This window comes from Zeus faber (assembly GCF_960531495.2).
Source record: "Zeus faber genome assembly, chromosome: 3".
Classification (NCBI taxonomy): Eukaryota; Metazoa; Chordata; class Actinopteri; order Zeiformes; family Zeidae; genus Zeus; species Zeus faber.
In genome coordinates, this window is record NC_137190.1 from 29,785,455 (window position 1) to 29,807,416 (window position 21,962).

Below are 21,962 nucleotides of genomic sequence, written 5' to 3' on the forward strand. Positions count from 1 at the left end.
CCAATGCCCAGAAGCAGAACAGCAACACGCTCAACGTGGGTTCAAGTTCAGCATTTGGATCATGCTCATGTTTGCTGATCGAATGTTGAAATGAATTGTGCGATCTGACGTCTTTATCGTGGCATCAAGCAATCTAATAACAGATATGATATCTGCAGGAGCCATTGCAGGCTGCTGCCTGCACAGTCACCCAAATCAATTATTTGCATAATGGGGTAATTCAAGCTGTTATTAACAGGTTGTGTATATATGTGTGTGTGTGTGACTGTGTATGACTATGGTCATATATATATATATATATATATATATATATATATATATATATATATATGACCATAGTCTAAAAGTATGCAGGGAACATCTTGTACAACAGGGTGCTGAGCAGAAAGATTCACAGGCATGTTGGTAACATTCCATTTTAATGAGACTGACACATTTCTCTATCTTTCTCTCTGTTCTTGCCAACAAGAGCAGCTAACCATTAAATATTCATCGACAACATGTTTGCTCTGATTCTGGGCCTTATACGGTACAAGCCTGCCGTGCGTCCCCCCCCCGTCCCCTTTTTTGTGCGGCAGGACGGCAGAACCACGCATGTGATCACACTAATGCTTTCATTTCAACAGCGGGGAGTCTATATCGGTTGCCTTTCGGTTCTCTAGGCCCCTGCGATGAAGAAGTTAAGCAATGGCATCAAAATGTGTGTTGTTATCATCATCATCATCATCAACATCATCCTCATCATCATCATCAGCATCACCATCATTATCATCATCATCATCATCATCAGCATCACCATCACCATCATCATCATCAGCATTACCATCATCATCATCACCGTCATCTGGGCGGAAGCACTGAAGAGTCGCAGTAAGCTTTAGTAGGTCATGCTGTTTGTTTAACCTACTCTCACTTTTCCCTGACACACTTCAACGTGAAGAACGGGGGCTGATGAATTGGGCTAATTAACCTGGCTCCTTAAATCACCCTAGAGAAGAGAAGCTGAGCATTGCCTTCAAAATAACGCCAGACCTGTTCATATATAGTTATATATATATATATATATATATATATATATATATATCATATATCTGTACTTATAAAAAATTATATTTCATGTTTATGTATATATATATATATATATATATATATACACAAACAGTGATGCAATAAAGTGTTATCCACACAAATCGATCACTTAAAAATAAACTTTGGTCGAGTGTGAACTTACTTGTGTCTCGGCTGCTCTTCTTTTCCCCGCGCTTGTTTCCAAACACCGCCCTGAACATGGTCTGCAGCTGCAGCCTCTGGAAGTCCAACCGTTCGGAATAGGCATTATTAGAGGCATTATTAGAGGCATTATTAGAGGCAATATTAGAGGCATTATTAGAGGCATTATTAGAGGCATTATTAGAGGCATTATTAGAAGAATTATTAGAAGCATTATTAGAGGCATTATAAGAGGCAATATTAGAAGCATTATTAGAGGCATTATTAGAGGGAGATCTGTTTTTGTCGATTCTAGCACGGTCCAGAGGGCAGGATGGGAACTTGTGATAAAACATTTTTTATTAATATATTTAATTATGTAATAATGTCATGTTTATCAAATTTAATTCAATCAATTCTGTAATTGATTCAAATTAGAATACACATTATATTATATTACATTTTATTATATTATATTATATTATATTATTTTTTTTGTATTTTTTAAGACATACCAACACATCACAAAATGACGAAAACTTTCTAAAACGTACCTTGCTTTACTTTTAGATGAGTTAAAAGAAGAGTCCTTACAGTCCCATCTGCGGCTCGTTGCTATGGTCCCTCCCGTCAAAACGCGTCTTTTTAAGCCGTCCACGCGCTGACAGAGGGAGGGGGGGGGGGCTCTCGGAGCGAGGATTTGACGAGACGGTGGCATCCGCTCTGGTGAGCGCCATCTACGTCAACATTAACAATATAAAAGGAAAAGTAAGCGTCGAGTAAACTTCTCGAAAACGCACTGGACAGGAGAAAAAAAAAAATGAAAAAAAAAAAAAAAATCGATAGGAACTGCAGAACATTTAGATAATCACAAATCTAAATAAAATACAGGGATGAACTTTTCACTTTAAACAAGCAGATAATGTCTACAGGGATACACAACTAACTCTGTTAATCTATGCATAAAACGGAGTAATAGTGATATTATAATAAGCACAGCAGCAGGCAGCAATGCGCGGGGATTACAGTTTTCCGGGTTCGGTGAGATGCAACATGACTTGAAAGCTTCAGAGTTTAGCTTGAACGCGGGCACAGTTTTTATTTTTCATCTTTCGAGGTTTTCGGAGATTTGTTTGGTCGTTCCTTTAAAACCAGTGTGACTGACCTCTAAGGGTGGATGCGGTGTTGCCGCAGGTTAATTTGTTGTCCTCTGGTTGGGTAGAGCTATTTTGCATGCAAATCATGTGAATGCATAAATAAAGATAAAAAATAAATTAAAAAGGGGCCGGGGATGATGCATGGAACGGATGCGATGCGACTTGGTCGGGTCACACTGAGGAAAACCTTTCGCGATCAGGTCAGCCTTGTCCACTGCGAGGCCGGACGCTGATTTATTGTATTTGGTTTTTTTTACGTACATCTGATGTTTCGGATATAAAGTGTGTAAAAATAAAGACATGTTTGCTCTAAATGAAGTATCTAATTGTTCATGTGTTGGACCGATCACCGTGGACGTTACGTCACTGAGTGTTCCTCTTGTGCTCTTCAGTTTAAATGTCCCTCAACAACACCGTTATAGGAGTCAGTTAGTCGGTCTATAAGAAAGGAATTTTTTACTTTTACTTTTTTTTCCTAGGACACATTGTGTGCTATCACCGGGTGCGTTGCATCACATTTCACTGCATATATGTATGAAAGTATGTATATGTATGTGACAAATAAAAAATCTTGAATCTTGAATCCTGAATCTCTTTTAACAAAACAAGGGGTGCGGACACAAAAGAAAGGGTCGGCTCCTCCAAAGGTTCTTAGAATTTCCCGTGGTGCGAACACGCCTTATGTGCCCCGGTTATAGTTTTGTAAAACGCGGCACAAGTTTCAGTTTTCCGGGTTTCTTTGATTGCAGCATGACTTCCGGGAGACGAAGCTGTGTGTACTGCGGTTGTCATGTTCCTGATACTTTTAGTCCGAAAGACGCGGAGAAGATTAAAAAAAAAAATAATAATAATAATAATCCTTCTACATTCTTTTGAACGCATCTGTCTTTTCCAAAACTTGTATCTGTTTATATCCAATGAATTATTATTTGATATACACATATGAATTCGTTATTTTCCATCCCGTTATACAGCGGAGGGCGGGCGACCTGGCGCGTTTCACTCCTCACCCGGAAGGGGGCGACTCCTCCCCGGCTCCGTACAGGCAAAGGCAGCGCTCGCTTTCCGGTCCTTTTTTCTTCCGCGGCGTCCGGAGAGACGGCGGTGACGGCGGGTAGAGAGCGGGATCGGCGGCCATCGTCTCCGCAGCAGAACGACCGGGCGCCGGCGACGTGTCCATCCTCGAGAGGAGCCCTTCGGGTAAGAACGCCATGTCCGATTCGCACGCGTTGTGATTCCATTTCCCGGAAAAAAAAAATCTTTCAAGAATCAGCGTCGTGTTGCGTGGCGTCTATCGGTTCTTCGCCGGAAATGACGGCGTTAGTCTCAATATAACAACAAAAATAATAATAATAATAATAATAATAATAATAATAAATGCGTTTCCTCTCACGGTAGCTCGGCGCTATGGTTCCCAACCTCTTCGTACGGACGACCATCAATTTGGACGCCGTTCGACGGGCTTCAGAGAGGCGGCCCTGGCGACCGTCTGGCGTCGCCTTCCGTGCCCGGAGGGAACGTGAAGCCGACGTCACGTCGCCGGGGGCGAGCCGCCATCTTTGGAGCATCGGTCGCAGTGGCTGTGAACGTCGGCCTGCGTGTCCCGACTTAAAAGGTGGCTTGGGAGCCTTGTCAGGTGAACAACCGCCACAGAAAAGCCTCGCACCCATCTGCTGTGAGACCTCCACCTTAATTTTTATGTACGTTTCGTATATTTTAGCTGTTTCTCTAGGCAATTGAATGGGAGTGATCCGTAGTAACCCATAGCAACCTATACTACAGTGAGGGGAATGGGCAGCAGTGTAAAAGGAATAACAGTTGAGTTGAACCATAAATCATCTTGGCTTGGGGAACCCCTGGAACCTCCTGGGTCCGGTTAAAAACCCCTGGTTTAAAGGATGTGTGGTTTTGCCTTAACAGCACCTGACCCTGGATGCCCCCGGAGCCTGTGGTGGTTCTGCTCCAGACATCCACCCCGGATAGGTGGCCACCACCCTGCCTGAGTGATAAAGCACGACTTGGTAAGCAGCAGGGGTCCTACGGAAGTGAATGTGCCAGGGTAAAAAAAAATTTTAATTCAAATTATGCTTTCTGATGCGTGTTGTAAAAAATAAACAAACAGGGAAATGGAAACTAAACCTGGGGTCAAATTATGACTTAAAGTCTGTGTGTGTGCATGTGTGTGTGCCTGTGTGTGTGTGTGTGTGTGTGTGTGTGTGTGTGTGTGTGTGCGCGCATCACACGTTTTTATCAGCACAAGGGTTTTAACATCACGTCCTGTGCATGGAGCGGGATTAGAACTCCTGTCTTTTTAGGAGGAGAGAAGTAATTGCCCAAACGGAGATTGCTTTCTGGAAAGTAGAGGGAAATGGGTTTGATCGCCATCACGACTTTTGAGAGGAAGCCGAGTTTAAGGGGTTCTCGTGATGTCAAAAAATAGCCCCAATTCTTGGTGTTTGCCAAGCCTGTGCCAAGTTCTGTTCAGTTTTGAAAGACAGCCGCAAAATCACTTGATTTGTTACCGCGGGATTTGCTTGGCTTGGGCACATGTTTGGAATTTTTTTATATATATATTTTGGCAGACTCCACTTTGACAAATACAAAAAAAACCTACATTTTTTTTCGCTGTGGAGAAAACGAGAAATTGTCAGAAAATTATGATTTTAATATCAATATTGTATGACTTTATTTTTCTTATGTCTGCCTTTCCCTTTTTTGTAGTTTGTGAACATGTTGAAGGATGATTCCATGGCTCTGCCATGGTATTGTAGCCATTGAGCAAGGGCTGCAAGATGCCAGCTCCAACTGGTAGTGCTGGCACCACTGCCTCCAATGTAAGTACACCAAACAAGAAGAGCCCGACCGATATTTTGGTCATTAATTGACTTTTTTTGACACATCGGGATCGGCAGTTATGCAGCCCATCTGTCCTGATTTTGAAATAAGTGTAATAAACAAAAAAACATTTATTTATCCTGTACTTGTCTGTTTTACACTACTTTAAAGTTACTCACCAAAATAAGGGCATGTTTGTTTACTCACATTTAGACACAAGACACGGCTTTCCAAGCAGGAAGAGATGCTGCGTTCATGGCAAACTCGGAAAACTAATTTGTTTCGGAAATGATGAGGCATTCACTTGAACTCAGAGAAAAAATACATTTTAAATCTCCATCTTTTACATTTTTTTTTATTTTATCAAAAAGTTCCTAGTGTGTTTATTTGTTTGCTCATAAGTTAAATGTTCTCGAGTATGGAAACTTTAATCAAAATTCACGTTTTTACAATTGATTTTAAAATGTTGTTGTTTTTTCCAAAATATTGGTCAAAACGTAGGTAATTGGTGGGCTAGCACTCCCCAAAATCGGGGTCGACACCGAACCAAAATATCAGGCGTTGGCTGGACTCTACTAACAAGAGCGGCTTATTTTGTACGATCCATGTTTAAAATAAATATCCCATTCCAAAGTTTAATGTTGTCACTATTTGTCCTTCACTCGTTTCCTAGCCAGGGGTTCAAGATGCGACCTGGCAAGAGGCAGATGTGGCACAAGTAACACTAATCTAAATGGCTGCCCTGCGGGTGAGTAAAGAGTCCTTATGTATATGCCGTTGTCTTTGCTCCATGTATACTCTAGTCTGCATCCACTGATAGACCTGAAGCAGGCTCCCATGGCTTTTGGGTTTGCATAGAGATGCTAAATTGACATTTCCTCACCCTTTCTGACTACCATACTACACTGTGGTCAAGATTGAAGTGAGGGAAAACACTACATCCCCCTGAGTCCAGTGTTGAAATATACTCTATTTGGGTTCTGGTGCTTATCTACAGAAGAGCATTTTATAGAATGTGACTTCTGGCCCAAGGGTTTCTGCTCTCTGTAAGTGCAAACGTTAAACCTATAACTCTAACCTATCTTCGCCGCCGCCTGCGTGAGCACCGCGTGTCGATTACGCACATTTGCGTATTTTTCGAGCTTATAGAGCTGGTGCGTAATCACCGGTGTCATGACATTTCACTGCATATATGTGCGACCGTATGTGTATGTATGTGACAAATAATCTCTTGAACTTGAACTTTTTCGGTATGCACATGTAACTTTTTTCATGCAAGATACACCAAGACCATAGGCAATATGGAGATTCTTCACATTATGATTCCAGCTGTTGAATACCACAATTGACATCATGGAGACTAGAAGAGAAACAGTAAAGGATGCCTTGACTTATGTCTCACTTCTCCAAAACATTCTTCTAGGGGCTTCCAAAAAACAACTTGTGTCCTGAAGGGATTACATTCATTAACAGACCAAGTTTAAATAACTCTCGGAACAGAACATATTCATAGACAGATTTATAAAATCATGTATGCCATCAACCAGGGGTGTGAATGATCAAACTGGTTGGTTTTGTATTACGCTGCTTAGCACAGTTGTATTCTATATAGTGGTGACCCTTGTTCTATCTTGCAGTTTACAGTCAAGACTGTTGGAAGTGCAGCCATCACACCTTTCCCGCTGGAATGTTCTTTGACCACAAAACCAATGTGTAACTCATTTTTAAATGTGTTAAACTGTGTTGAATGAATTTGTATATTGTTGTACAGTGTGTGAAACTGACATGATTGCCATTTTGATAATTAAAGAAGCTACTGCTGAAGTCCTTTAGTCCCCTGTTTTTTTTAATTAATTTATGGTATATCTTGTAATAAATGGGTATTGGTCTAAGGATCCTCACAAAACTAACAAATAAACACGTACTCAACCGATGTCCTATGTTCCCATCGAAGGCTTTGCTGACAAAAACGGATTGGTGACAAATGTGCTTGGGTGTTGGTTAAAAGTTTCTGCTAAATGACATCAAATCAGCTAACCAATAAGCAGACATCTGCCAACTATAGTTGCAAAACTTAATGTTGCTTCAAATGCTCTTTTAAGGATGGAATCAATTTCCTAATTGGGCTTTCTCCGCATGGCTGAAACCGCTTAATTCGTCATCTGTTGCTTGAAAAGTAATTACTGCCAACTAAACTATTGGCACAAAGCCAAAAACAAGGACAAAACATAATTTCCCATTATAAGAAAGCCATGATAAAAATCCTGTTCATTTCTCGCAATGGAAGGAAAGTAATTAACTCCAGACTTTTCACATAACTGAACATTCAATGATTCCCAATTATGGGAGCTGATTGAATTTAACCGTTTCTAGCCAAGAACACCCATGGCGAAGAAGAACATTACAAGACGCTCTCTCCCTAGTGGCATCAGCCCTCCCATGCTGGATTACCACACGACGTTTCTCAGCTCAAAATACATTTACATTTCTATGTGATTGAAGATTGATTAAAAATACTGAAGTGTTTCCTTCAAGTTGCAAAACCCAAGACGTGGAGCTTGTCCAGTACTATGGGACTTTGGATGGTGCTCAGGTTGTTCAAGGGGTAAACACATAACGCTGAATAAATGAGGTAGCTTTGTGGGCTGCTAATGTTTCCTTCTGACACATACGGCCTCCCATACTGTGTTGACAATTTAGGTAAAGAATGACTTTCATGTTTCAAATGGTCTGCCAGTGTTGCTGTGTATATATAAACACCTTGAAATGAAAGTAAAACTGACGGTTTATTTATCACAAAGACTTTATTCGAGAAGTGAATCAAATAAAAACCAGAATTACACACAGATTTACAGCAGCGTAGAGACTAGGGAAAAAAAAAAGTTAAAAAACGTAAGTCTATCCCGAAGATCTGAGAGGAGTGCGGTTGTCCTCCCAAGATTTGCTTTCAGAACACCCAAGTTAAACATTTAAAAAACGGTTGACGCCAAAACCACCCGGTTCACCAGTCCACGCTCCTGGAAGCGTACAGCTGATGGGACGTAACAAATACTTCAGCCGCTGCAGTCTGTGGCCTCAGGCAGGACAAAACTTTGATGTTCCCTCAGTCCGCTCTAGTCTTGTGGAGGATGCTAGAACTTCAGACCTCCATGGGAGAACTGACGTCTGATTTGGGAACGGGGGGGTTGGTGGTTCGTTGGCTTAGGTAATGGAAAAAAACAAAAAAAAACCCAAAACAAATCTAGTCATCCGTCTTTTCCTCCATTTGGTAATGTCTGTACTCAGGTTTCAGTTCCCAGGTGTTCTTGTGGGTTCCCTTCACGTTGTAGATGCCAATGTCATGCAGGATGTCCTTCAGGTAGGTCTGGAAGACAAGGAGGACAGTTTGAGATTCACTGGCCTGGTTCTGGCTTTTAAAAAGCCTGGGGGGGGGGGGTTATGCTGCGTTTACAGGAAGAAGTATTTTGATTTAAAAATTGTCAAATGTTCCGCAATCAGGCAAGCACCGAGGAAAGCATGTTTACATGGCATTACATTTCCGTGACAAGTTCTTTCCATACATCATGGACGGACACCAGCATCTCTTGTCTTTTGAGCCAGCGGCCGTACAAATGTGATTTTCCAACCCTTTGTGGATTGGAAGTTCATTGTTGAGTTTGTGCATAATTCACCAGCGTGGAACTTCACTTAACAGTCAAAGAGACTTCAGCGAAGTCACGCTGCAACACCACAAATCAGGTGAAAATAGGGTGTCCGTAGTAGGAAGCATCCTCCATTCAAAACTCTTGATACCAATTTCCACATCAAGTCAAATATTACGAAAGGTGACTTGTCTTTCTGCTTTTCCACCACACAGAAGCCAAAAATACAGTGTCTGTTGACCCAAGGTCATGGATGAGACTCAGTGGAGTCGGTAGTGGCGGTGGGAGAAACCTCGGGAGCCTCGCTTGCTGAATTTCCCCTGTGAGGGATGAATAAAGTAGCATCTCATCTCATCTTACCACGGGCTGTTTGGTGATGTCCACCAGGTCTTTGATGTTGTAGTACTGGTGCTTCTCAAAAGCAGGGAACAACATGTCCAGCACCTGCTGTTTGTCGGCCCTCGCCCTCTTGCCCTCCTCTTTCCTCTTCCTGTCGTACTTGAGCTGTGGAGAGACGCATCCCCCGGAGTGAGTCGGGGTGAGTCACAATCAGGAGACTTGAGCTGACCGTTCATTGTCGTAAAAATGATTGCAATGAACAATTAGAGTACTATCATTTCCCCCACAGCCCAAAAAAACGGTACTGTTAAGATATATGGTAGGGTCGCACCGCCGGTGATGGGGTGCTGCAGAGTGAAAGGCTGCAATGCATTTCAAACGGAGCTCAGCTTCATCCGGCTGCAGGGGGCGGAGCGGCGACCGGTGACAAGGAAATTGAGCAGGTTTCAACTTTATGCAAATGAGCAGCACCGAGCGCCGGGCGACAGCCAATAGGAGGGTGGATACACTCTCAATGGCGCTGAGCCTTAATAGGGAGCCTAAAATAGGGACGCCCAGACCACTGCGTAATAGTTCAGGATACGGCTGTTTTTTGAAATGAAAAACGTCCCTTAAACTATTGATGACATAAGGAACACGTCATTTTATGTTTCTCCAATAAGTACAATTCTTTATTTTAATGGGATGGAAGAGGTAATTTACTTTGCAAAGTAAAGTAAGCTCCACTATTTTAATAAAAAACAATAAAGTAGACACGGTACCATCTATCTATATAATGTATATGAAATATGGCAAAGGAGAGAGGTTTGAAATGTTTGGCACGCCCACAACAAGCCAGGCAATTTTGAGCCGAGACGCTGGCGGTGTGACCGTACGGCGACGAGATGAGAGCTGCTTGGCTTCCCGCTGCAGCCCCGTCGCCAGCGGTGTGACCCTAGCGTTAGGCTTTTTGTATACACACATTTGTCCTGCAGACCACCCACTAACTGGCAGCACGTCCTAAAATCCCCACTCACATTGTATTCGTGGTTGGCCACGGGTTTGTAGTTGTTGGTGACGGCCTTGTCCAACTGTTGAGACAGCCTGACGGGCTTGGAGGACTCTTCGATTTGCATCCTGCCGTGCAACCACAATCACCATAAACAAGAGTTTCAATGATTAAGGGTGAAGGAAACTGGGTTTGGAACTTAAGCATCTTTGCGGGGGATTCTCGGTACGGTTCTACATATTATGTTTGTGTGTGTGTGTGTGTGTGTGTGTGTGTTGTGTCTTACCTTTTCAGCCTCATGTAGCTCTCGCTAACGGCGGGTCGGCATTCTGCTCGCTGCACCACCACTCCTTCCAAGGCAACCTTATCTAGAGCGACAGAGATTGGATCACAACATCAGCTTCACCGTGCGTTTGTTTCCGTGTCCCAATGTCAGGGGGGAGGGGTCAAGCCCTTAGAGTAGTGAAAGACAACGGACGAGATCATGAAGAAAACACATTATTTTGTTTCCATTCCCATGATGACTGTGTCAGTGAAGCTCTCTCCACCAAAGCTAGAAACCACAGAAGAGATGCAGATGCTGGTTTCTGAGCCTTTGGGCTTCACGAATATTCCCGAAGGGAACACACCGCCTCCACCCCCTCCCCCAATTCTGCAATTTTGATGAAAGAGCATGAAAACCTAGTGTGGTGCAAAGACACTGTCAATTACTGTCTTCCCAAGTGTCAGCCGTGTTGACAAAACCCCACCCGTCATGTGACCCCACCCCCAAACACCCACGCTATACTGAAATTGCGATTTTTGACGGACAGGAAATGCAGCAAAGAAAAGTGCTGCGGAGGATGGTTAGCTGTTGCTTTGTTTTGTGCTTGACAGACATGACATGTTGTACTCGCCCTTCACCATCAGATGAGAGACAATTTCACAGCTTGAACTTGTCTCTTGTTTTGGCATTAGCTTTGCTCGCACGACGTCACGACAGAGAGAGGAACATTCACAAAGCACCAAACGGCGCGTCTACCGAATAACTACACCTCTGCGAGAGGCCTCCACCGGGAAACTACGTCAGAGAGTTCTGACGGGAAACAAGACAGAGGGCCGTGACCTGGCTTTGGAGTGTTCACGCACCCAGGATGCACCTCTTCTGTTCCTACCATTTTGGTGCAAGAACCCCCCCCCAAGACTTGAATGGGTTTCTAATACTAAAACATCAGGGAAATGGGGGATTCTGCTTTTGGAGTCACGTCACAAGCTTCCTTTGTTGTCGTTGTTGTTTTTTGGTTTAATGGCGGCCACAAAATAACTAAGCAAATCCAAAAACACGGGGTGCCCCTTTCCTAATTCCAAAAGACGCAGCTGGGGCTCTCAGTTGGGATAGAGACGGAGGACTCACCTGGACCTGCCCCCGAACCTGAGCTGCTGCCATCAGACCTCTCCTCTGATTGGCCTACGGGAAGGGAGGGGAGGGATGAAGGGAGGGAGGGTGAAAACAAGGTACAGAGGTGGGAGAGACTGCAGGAGGGAGCGCATAGTTAAACACACCCGGGGGCTCAGCTCTCCCCTCCAGCCGCAAGTCTCCCGACACTCACTTCCCACACCGCAGCACCGCATCGAGAGCACACACGCGTATGAGCCAGCAAGCACGTGCTCGAAAAACAAGGGAGCGCCAACACCATCTAACTGCGCGCACACACACACACACACACACACACACACACACACACACACACACACACACACACACACACACACACACACACACACACACACACACACACACACACACACACACACACACACACACACACCAGGTGGAGCCTGGTTCAGCTCAAAAACAGAATCTAAAATTTAATCTAAAACTAGAGATGATCAAATACGTATATACACTATTTTAAGCATAGTTTTTACACTGCAGCCATAATACAAACACATACACACGCATGAAATACTAGTGGAAGCACAAACAAAAAAGCACAAGCTCACCAGCACCTAGGGCTGTGACGGGATGAATTATTTTCTTACCGCGGTGAAAAGCACTGGATCACTGCGGTATTGTGGTTTTGCAATGTTTTTTTTTCCTCCCGTCAGTGTACATTACAGTAACAGGATACAACACGTAGAAGCTTACAAAAATGCACAAGGATAACATTTCAATGGGGAATTATAAATAAGGGCAATCATAAATATATTTTCATGTGTGAACCTTCCGCGTCCGGGGACAGGGGTCGGATGGGACCTGTCCACCGACACCTTTGTCTTTCAACAGTTTATCAGCTCCTTTATCCGGCATCTCACGCCTCTCCGTGCGCCCCAATTGCGGAGAGCAATGTTTCAGTACTTTTTGCACAACTTGCTGTTCTCTAACAAGGAGCTGAACGGCAAAATTCACAACAGGTGTTTGATCCATAAATCGACCAATACATTTCCTGGTTCAATTAGAATTGGTATTTAAACAGTCCTCTTCATCATTATCGTCACAGCCCAACAAGCCCCCATGACCAAAAGCCAAGCCCATAAAGAAAATAATTTAATAATAATTAAAATAAAAACACACCATCACACCACAATCGGGGGGGACAGACAAAATCACTCTTACATGAACGGAATTTAACAAATTCCATGCGCAAATGAAAGCTCCTACACATTCGGACGGATTGGTATTGATTGGCTGAGTCAACAATGTCAACAGCTCCCAATCACAAATAAGATTTTTTTTTTATGGCCTATGTGATCGCTAACAAACCGAGTCAGTTCACTGTAGACAAAGCAGTCTACTCCAAGAAATAAAAATGTAAACGATGGACTAATGGAAAGGAGGAAAAACAATCAAACACATAAAAGGATCAATTAGTTGCCTGTGTATGAAGTGAAGAATGCAGCTGAACAGTCTGATTAGTGACAGGGCTTGATAGTAAGGATGGCCCAAATTCCCAAGGCCACAACGGGACTCACCAATGACTCGCCCAATCAGGCCGGTACAAGATAACCACGGCAACATAAACTGGCCTGTTCCATCGCTGGATCTTGGTTGATCCCATTGGATACCAATCAAGTGTTGTTGAACTGGGGGATATGAATCTCGAAATAGCAACAAGGCAACAAGGCTAAATGCTAACTATTGTTTTTACCTTTGTGGAAATAATAGCTTCAAATAGTCACAATGATGAAAAGATGATCATACAAATAATTACTTTTTTTTAAATTCTATGCCATTTTTATAGTATCAGCTTATAATATTGTAACAATACAAAGTTCTTGGAGGCATTTATTGATATTAATCACTGGAAAATACAGGTACTGCTCACTTAACGACCTACCTGTTTAAGGACCGTTCTGACTTACGACCAGCTCTCTGACCAGTCTGTATTGTATGCTCAGCATCAAGCATCTCATTGCGCATCACCCTTAATATACTGTATACACTATATATACACACTATATACATCTCATCACAGTTTTCAGTCTCATTCAACATGGCCACGCCTCCTTACCGTGAAATGACACGGGTCCTCTCTTATCGACCCCTTTGCATTACGAACTGGTCCGAGGAACGGAACTCGGTCGTTAATTGAGGAGTACCTTTATGGTAAATAAACTTTGGTTCTGCAATTTTGACTTTGTAGACAAAAGGGCACTGGGCAAATATGACATAGAATAACTTCAACAAAGCCTATTTACTGAAATATACAATAATAATACGCAAAAAGACCGGGGACCAATAATTAAAATAAACAATGTTCTATAGCCAAAACACGCCATATCCTTCAAAATCACAACCATAGCTTATTTCGCTCTTTAGCAACTAATAAGTGCTATTGTCTGAGACATGGGAATGAGAAAAGCTGGATGGATCGTCTATCGTTATATTGCTCTGCAAAGCAATGTCTCATAATAATGGACACAAACAATTTTGACCACGCCCTTACTTTTTCTTGCGTCAACCAAACCAACTTACCTAATTAAGTTGTGGGACGTTTCCAACAGTAGCTTAAAATGGCCATTTGAAGGGATTGTTCAAGTATTCTGGACTGGAAAGGAAATAATTTTAGCTTGACCAGGGATATCATTTGAGAGGGCAGAGTCAAAAAAATAAAAATAAAGTCTACTTTGATTTGATTTATTTCGTTTATTTTGTGAAAAAAAGCCTATCCATAGTTGTTGTCTAATATGTATATAGTTGTTTTTGTGATTGGTATATTAAATAAATTTTTTCGACAACCAACCAGCCGAAGAAAAAAAAAAAATCCTTAGCATCGAGCCCTGAGTAATTACACAAAAAAAAAGAAACAGTGAGATTTTAATATAATATATTAATTCTCTTTCCTTCCCCACTCGGGTGAAGGTTTGCTCAGGGGAGAAGCAACAAAGAATTAGGGCAGGAGCAGGACACAGTGTACATGGAGAAAGCGAGCTGGTAGCAGACATACACACACACCAACACACACGAGACACACCTTACCCCCAGGATGCTCTAGAAAAAGATCTCACACATCAGCGGCATAACAAAGCGGCAGTCAGGGGGGCGGGGCGGGGTTTAAGTGGATGCTTAGGACCGGCGCTCGCCCCTTGGTGATGGCGTTAGTTGAACGTTGGCCGTGGAGAGCTCACCTGCGGTGGTCTCTGTGAAGACGGCGAGCGTCTGCCCTCCCACCGTCTGCATGGTGAACGGGTGCTCACGGGGCGCTCGCACCGTCTTGTCTATGCCCTCGATTGCCGTCAGATCTTCGTTTAATGTAAAAGACACCTAAAATAGATAAAATGGAGACAATGGAACCAGTTATTATGTTAAGCTGAGTCCAGAGTTCGTCCTGGTACTACAAAATAAAATTCAAGGACTTAAGTACTTTTTCAAGCACTATTTTTGCATTTTCAAGGACTGCACACAAAACAAATTTAAATACAATTTCAATGTGATCTTTATTAATTAAAATATAATATCTTAGTCTCATTGTCTATTATTAATATCGTTGTCATCTACTATTATAAGTGTCTATATCCAACCATGCAGGATTAAATTTACATTTTCATGGAATAATCTATGTTCTGGAAAACTTTTATCACGTTACAATTTTAATGACAAAACCTGGGCACAAAAGGGGCTTTTTTCAAGGTATTCCAGTACTTAAAGGATGGATTCTGAGGATAAAATTCAAGCACTTCAAGTACCACAAAGACCTATAACTATGACAGGAAGAGGACAGGTGCCCAATTGTAGTTCTAGTTTTGCTGGAACGAATTAAGTGTTTTTCAATACATGTTGTCGTCCAATGTTTATTTTTTTGTGTAAATGTAAAAAAAAAAAAAAAAGAAAGAAGAAGGAACAAAAAAAAAGACCTGGTAAGAACCCTGTAAGCCTCAGTCTATACAAAAGAAGACGTAACTTTCGGTTACGCTTATTTTTTTTTGGATGTTATTTTTTTAAATGATATATTTTATTGTTTATTATTAGGTGTAGTGTATATTGTCATATTTTATTATGTACAGTCAACTGTTGTATTGTCTTTCTACCTAACTATCAAGTTCTACCACTCATACAGAATGTATAAAAAAAGAATGATAACAAAAAAGCTAATTTTAGTATAATGTGAGGAAACAATGTATTTTCTTCTTTGCTTTCATGTAATGCATGTTATAGTGCGTGGTATCATTAATTTGCTGCTTACACAAAATTGTATTACTACAAATATGCTTTAAAGAAAATAAACTAAACAGTCACCTCTTAAATTTAAATAACATTGAATGCAGAAATTCTTTGAACGCATTAAAAAAAGCAAAAAACATTATAGATTGTGCCAATTGGGAACCGAGGAAATTAAATATTTTCTCTGGACCCAGTTACTTACCTCTGTTTTACCTTGGTTTCTGAAATAGGACAGCAATAGAAATTGTAAGTTAGTTATCGCAGTTACAACAACAACAACAACGACGACGACGACGACGACGACGACAACAATAATCTCTTTCTTCTGATGTATAACAGCAATGCATGGAAGTTTTTATTGTGAGTGATAATGAACATTTATTATAATAGCACAGCATTATAGGCAGACAGGGAGGCACAGCAAAAACAGAATCCATAGACAGAACAACACATACTTGCTGATTCTGAGTTTCCCCACATCACCTCTTCCACTCGCTTTTGCCCATTGCTGAGACAGATATTTGGGAACCTATGTGAGAAAACAGATGAACACAAAGAAACATCAATGTGAAATCCTTGAGATTTTATTATGGCACTTTGAGTTAGAGACAAATCGATAAAATACTATTTAACCTATTTTGAAATAGTTTGACTTCATTGGAGTCCTGCCATGTTTAAGTGTGTACGCCTGTTTCAAATTGATCTCTGCGGTTTTATCTCTTTTCATCTGTTCTTACATTTTTATTTCTATGCAATATTTTTCTTTGTATATATATATATATATATATATATATATATATATATAATGTATTTTATGCCTAATGTAAAACACTTTGGATTGCCCTTGTGTATGAAACATGCTATACAAATAAACACACATTTAATTGAACATGATCCTGAAAAATGCTGCTGGAAACTTATATCAGACATGATTTGTGTCACTTTGTCTGTAAAGGTATTTTTACAGAAGTATGCAGTCTCAGTTCTGTCATATATTCACAATATATTCTAATTGAAGAACACGTGTCTGTTTAGTTTATTCACTTTTTTGGTAGTCTATTGGTAGTGATTAATTTGCATGTTAGCAGCAAATGAATGATGCCACTCAGTCTATTCTCTTCTTATTTGTATGGCACGTTTCATACACAGGGACAATTAAAATTGCTTTACGTGAGGCGCAGTATATAAAAGCCAAGAGCAACCAATGCATAGAAATTAAAAGATAAAAGCGGATTAAAAGACATAAAACCACAGCGATATGAGTGGCATCATTAATTTGCTGCTTACGCACAAAGAATCACGACAAATATTTAATACCACCTTTCCCCCCCTCGAAGTAAACAGTTAATGACGGACCGGGCTCGTGTTCCTAGATAGAACGTAGCCTTAACCCCTTACTCTAAAACAGGCCCTTTACAGACAAGACTGACGCAGAGACCAAATCGTGTGCGAGATCACAAGTTTCCAGCAGCATTCATCAGGATCATGTTCAATACGTGAAGAGCTCGACAACTGAAGTAAAGCACCATTGAGGTAGCGCGTAAGGCTAGCGCTCTCCCTGCACAACGTGTTAGCATCTCAAGGCAACGTTAGCTGAACGACTACGCTAAGGATAATGCCTCCCTCCCAAAGACTGACAATTGTCAATAAAACACGTATATATTCACACCTTCACAAGCCATACGCCCGTGTTCTGCTTGGCGCCGGTGAGGTCGACTTCTCCCTTTTCTGACATGGTTAAAATAATATAAGTTAAGAGATAAAAGCAACACGCAAGCAACGCGCCGCGGAAGAAGCGGAGAGGAACGGCGGCTCTACGGAGCCAGAATAGGGTCAGAATGGGCGCTTTGGACACTCTATCGCGTTATTCTTAGAACTAGAAAAAAATGTCACATCATAGTATGACAATCCCCTGTAAGCATTCTAACTATGCAGAAGGTAGTGGAATATAATAAGTATGGACGACATATTTTTGGCAAAAATAATTATAATGTTTGTGCTAAAGCTATAGCACGATGATACTTCCCGGCCACCGTACATTAGTGGTAGGCTGTATTATAACATCCAGTCTTCTCATGAAAGGTGGTTGACTATCAACAATTGCTCAAGCATCTACAAATAGAATAAGGAAAGTCATATTTCAAAGGAGGAAATGATCACTCAGGTACAACAATCACTATATGCAAAAAGACTTTATGAAAAGATGGGCCGGCATACCTTACAGACCATTTAAAACAAGTGGAGGTACAGCAGTATTACTATTTGACAACAAATACAATGACTACCGTTATATAAAGTTGGTTCACAACATAAAAATACAATTTCCTCAGTGTGAATAAACACAATAATGACACACAGAATAAAAAACGTAAATGTCTCCACTTAACACTTTCAATTGCTGCCGTGTAGGTTTTAACACCACAGTTGTTGAAGTCAATGGTTTATTGAAACCTATGTCTTATAGTGACTAATTTCCATATCATTCTATACAATCCAACCCATTCCCTTGTCTCCTGGGATGAGTCACGGACACAATTTCCTCAAATCCATTACACTATTGCATATGAACCAGCACTCGGTGAAGCATGTTCACCTGAGGGATAAAGACCAATCCAATGCAAGCCCACACCAGAGGCCTTGGTAGTCCCTGCCGACCGAGCAGCGTGCCGCCATCGTCTATAGGAACATGCGGTCGTTGCTGTGGGAAAACCGCGTGTTCAGTTCCTGTGACTTCTTGAGCAGACGCTGCTTCTGCGCCTCGTCGAAGCGGTTGACCTGCAAGTCGTTGTCGCGATCGAATGGCCGCCTCTCCACCGGCTGATCCACCTTCTCCGAGGCCTCCTTCTTCAGCTTCTTGGTGTGCAGATTCATCAGGGACTCGCCGCGCTTGGACTCCTGACCATGGAAAAGGTTTAAACAAAAGATTTTAAACAAATAAAATCATTGTCAAAATAATAAATTATACTGTAAATCAGGGTTCATTCTGGCAATACGAAATTTAATTAAAAGACTTAAGCACTTTTCTTAAGCACAATTTTTTCATTTTCAAGGACTTCACGCAAAACAAATATAATATATTTTCAATGTGATATTTATTAATTAAAATAAAATATATTCTCTTTGTCTATTATTTATGTTAGTATTTATAACTAAACTGTATATCTATTATTATTATCATCATGGTCATCTCCTATTAAGTTTCTATTTCCAACCATGTTGGGTTAAATGTACATTTCCCTGGCATAATCGACGTTGTAAAAGTGATTCTGAATTTTTTTTTATTACATTACGATTTGAACAACAAAACCTGGTGGAATATCACAAGTTTTCAATGATCACATTTTTTTCTAAGAACTTTTCAAGCATTTCAGCACAAAAGTGGGCTATTTTCAATGTAGTCCAGTACTTTCATCCCTGAGGACAAAATTCAAGCACTTCAAGCACCTTAAGGACCCGGTATGAACAACTTACGTTATACTTGGAGACTTTCTCTGCCATTTTCAAGTCTTTATGGGACATTTTGGGAGCGTCGTCCTTCTCCTTCTCGTCCTTCTTCCCCTCGAGGCGTTCCTGTTTGTTAAGACCATATCAAAAATATATAAAACATTTTAACAAAAGGTATTGAGAGTAAGTACGTGATAGTAAACGGTGGGTAGAGGCGGTCCTACTTTGGCCTTGCGTTCCCTGTCCCCCGGGGTGTCCGTCCAAATGGAGCGGTCCTTGTTCTCGGGACCAGACTTCTTCTTGAAGGTCCGGGCCCCGAGGCCAATGTGCTGCAGCTCCGGGGGAAGCTCTGTCATCCATGTTTCTCTGGCGATCACCTCCGGAGCATCCTGCAGAGGGGCACGCACACATCGGAAATAATATTATTATCATTTTTAATTGAATGTGAGGATTTCTTGTTATCGTCAATATCACAATTATGGATTTTGTTGTCCAGTAAAGGGTTAAATTCGTAAAATCTCAAGTCTAAAGATTCTCCCGAGCCGCCTCCTTTCCTTCCCCTCTTCTTTCCATACCCTCCTTTCTCCCCTTCCTCCCTCTATTTTGAGATACTAAGTCATTAGTTTGAGAAACTTTCTCATTATTTTGAGATACTAAGTCATTTTGAGAAAGCTTCTTATTGTTTAGAGATTCTAAGTCATTATTTTGAGATACTACGTCATTATTTAGAGATACTACGTCCTTATTTTGAGACACTAGGTCATTATTTCTAATTCATTATTTTGCGAAAGTTTGTCATTATGATGACTTACAGGATCTTTTGGGCGGAAATGGGCTTCCATAGGAAAGAAATCTGAATATGAAATAAAAACGCTTTCCTTTTTTTTTTTTTTTAAAGACCGCTCCGTCTCCACTCTGTTTCTTCTACTTGCCATTAAATGTAGCGCTAGCTCTGTCCTGTCTCCCCTATGTAACGTTATGTCAAAATTCATGCAACGTGAGATTTTTAGGTGGCCGTGGCTAATTGCATTACAAAAACGAGTCCAGCTGTAATTCTCAGTAAAAAATTAAATAAAATGTATATATTATTATCATTATTATTATGATTATTATATATTTTTTGTGCATGTATTAACTGGGTATGCCAACCTGCAAGTTTCTCTTTAAGACTCAAGACTACACAGACTCACATTTCCTGTCAGCCTGTCTTTCATCCGTTGTGCCCTGCGCTCAAAGTCCAGAGCCACAGAATCCTGAACCAATCCTCTCGCTGGCATGGGTCCGATCACATCCTCGTCGTCTTCATCATCGTCATCACTGCTGGAAGGCTCAGCTTTGTAGCCCGGGGGTAGGGCGGGCCCCGGAAACCCCTCTTCATCATCATCATCGTCGTCATCTGCTGCTTTACGGAATCCTGGAGGTAAAGCCGGTCCCAGCACAGGTGGCCTGTAGGACGTTTTTTCACCTTTTTAACGTTCTTAGTCACATTTAAAGCTTTGAAAGGGCTTTAAAGACCCTATAAGGAAGAAGTGAAAAACATAACCCCAGGAACTCATGCCATGATCGCCCTATCAATCCACATCGTTTTCAAAGTCATACAGCTCTGTCACTGACCTCTCCGGAGAACTCTGTTGTTTCTTAAATCCTGGGGGCAGAGCCGGCCCAAAGAAGCCATCATCATCACCATCATCATCACCATCATCGTCGTCATCATCATCATCATCATCATCATCATCTTCTTTATGAGCCCTGGTAGTTGTCTCCTCCAATCTGCACACGCAATATATTATATCATATCAAGTCATATCTGTGGTCGATATTCATGGCAGTAAGGTGAACGCCGAAGGTCTGATGCTGTAAGTTGTTGATAAACTCACTCGGGTGCGTGTCCGGTCGCGTGTCGGGTCTTGGCCCGTTTCATCGCCACCTCCGGCTCACAGTCTTCCGATGAGCTTGAGGGTTCACCCCGTTTATACCCGGGAGGGAGAGCCGGACCGGCGACTGGTACGGAACAGGAAATGTAATGAGGAAATATGGAGGGAGACACTTAGCTTCAACATTTTTCATTTGAGACATGCAGTCATACATTGCAGTGAAATTATAAGGGACAAAGCATGAAAATAATTAAAAAAAAATAGATATATACTGTATACACACAGGCAAGGCGAAACATATAGGTGAAAAAATATATATACAAGCAAAAAATATCCATAATAAAGAAAGATATGTGTGTATGTACGATATGCAACCGACTTAAGAAAATAAGAATATAAATACACCTTGAGTTACTGTGCAAACGTTTGGGGTTTAATCATGCCGTGTACTATTTAGTTCGCTTGGTAAAAGAAACATCTAACTCACATCCCTGTTCCTCGTCGGAATCTTCATCGCTGCTGTTGCTGAACATCGGGGGTAAAGCGGGTCCGATTATTTTATCACTGGACATTTCGGATAACTTGCTAACCTACATTTATGACTTTTCCCGAAACGAGTGTTACCACCAAGCTAACCGATATGTTTATCTGGAGATTTAAAAAAAGAAAGAAAGAAAGAAAGAAAAAAAAAAAGAATCACAAAGCACCACTTAGAGCAACAACGGCGCAAACCGAATTTGACCTTTACCCCCCAGGAAGTAGAACGTCAATAGCCAACCGGCGAAGCGATGCGGGTCACGTGATCCCGGAAGTAAACCCTGCTCGTCTGCGAGG

The 21,962-nt window shown here is 41.5% G+C and overlaps 3 protein-coding genes and 1 long non-coding RNA gene across 6 annotated transcripts in view; 1 reads left to right on the top strand and 3 right to left on the bottom strand.

The window, feature by feature from the left end:
- Nucleotides 1-1,289, bottom strand: part of LOC307227893 (protein TANC1-like) — a gene marked incomplete at both ends in the record, with an annotated part of 37,762 nt that extends 36,473 nt beyond the window's left edge. Inside the window, one exon of the mRNA XM_079997334.1 lies at nt 1,232-1,289. Coding sequence (XP_079853460.1) covers nt 1,232-1,289 — 58 coding nt within the window. The remainder of the gene's footprint in view (nt 1-1,231) is intronic.
- A 2,165-nt stretch (nt 1,290-3,454) lies between these two features.
- LOC307228385 lies at nt 3,455-7,019 on the top strand. 3 transcript variants are annotated; one of them, XR_013844076.1, is made up of 6 exons: nt 3,455-3,566; nt 3,765-4,066; nt 4,287-4,387; nt 5,088-5,200; nt 5,875-5,949; nt 6,839-7,019. It is a non-coding gene; the product is annotated as an uncharacterized lncRNA (long non-coding RNA). The 3 variants fall into 3 exon arrangements; XR_013844077.1 differs by having other exon boundaries at nt 3,765-4,041; XR_013844078.1 differs by having other exon boundaries at nt 3,765-4,002.
- A 977-nt stretch (nt 7,020-7,996) lies between these two features.
- LOC307228035 (general transcription factor IIF subunit 2-like) lies at nt 7,997-17,618 on the bottom strand. The gene is made up of 9 exons (XM_079997525.1): nt 17,480-17,618; nt 16,266-16,339; nt 16,013-16,031; nt 14,778-14,913; nt 11,563-11,616; nt 10,456-10,537; nt 10,198-10,297; nt 9,203-9,346; nt 7,997-8,565 (listed from the first exon to the last, which is right to left on the bottom strand). The coding sequence occupies exons 1-9, from the start codon at nt 17,543-17,545 to the stop codon at nt 8,443-8,445; spliced, it is 798 nt and encodes a 265-aa protein (XP_079853651.1). The 5' UTR covers nt 17,546-17,618; the 3' UTR covers nt 7,997-8,442.
- Nucleotides 17,619-18,008: 390 nt separating this feature from the next.
- gpalpp1 (GPALPP motifs containing 1) lies at nt 18,009-21,859 on the bottom strand. The gene is made up of 7 exons (XM_079997524.1): nt 21,616-21,859; nt 21,132-21,255; nt 20,869-21,024; nt 20,445-20,700; nt 19,479-19,643; nt 19,282-19,380; nt 18,009-18,705 (listed from the first exon to the last, which is right to left on the bottom strand). Exons 1-7 carry the CDS (start codon nt 21,698-21,700, stop codon nt 18,487-18,489), a joined length of 1,104 nt encoding a protein of 367 aa, XP_079853650.1. The 5' UTR covers nt 21,701-21,859; the 3' UTR covers nt 18,009-18,486.
- Between the last annotated feature and the right edge of the window lie 103 nt (nt 21,860-21,962).

Coding starts and splice junctions, on each gene's coding strand:
- LOC307228035 (XM_079997525.1), bottom strand. CDS start 17,545: ATGTCAGAAAAGGGAGAAGTCGACCTCACCGGCGCCAAGCAGAACACG. Junction 10,538..11,562: donor AGGTTCGGGGGCAGGTCCAG/GTGAGTCCTCCG, acceptor CTGTCGCTCTAG/ATAAGGTTGCCTTGGAAGGA. Junction 9,347..10,197: donor TGGCCAACCACGAATACAAT/GTGAGTGGGGAT, acceptor GTCTCTCCACAG/CTCAAGTACGACAGGAAGAG.
- gpalpp1 (XM_079997524.1), bottom strand. CDS start 21,700: ATGTCCAGTGATAAAATAATCGGACCCGCTTTACCCCCGATGTTCAGC. Junction 21,256..21,615: donor TTCCGACGAGGAACAGGGAT/GTGAGTTAGATG, acceptor GTTCCGTACCAG/TCGCCGGTCCGGCTCTCCCT. Junction 18,706..19,281: donor AGAAAGTCTCCAAGTATAAC/GTAAGTTGTTCA, acceptor TTCCATGGTCAG/GAGTCCAAGCGCGGCGAGTC.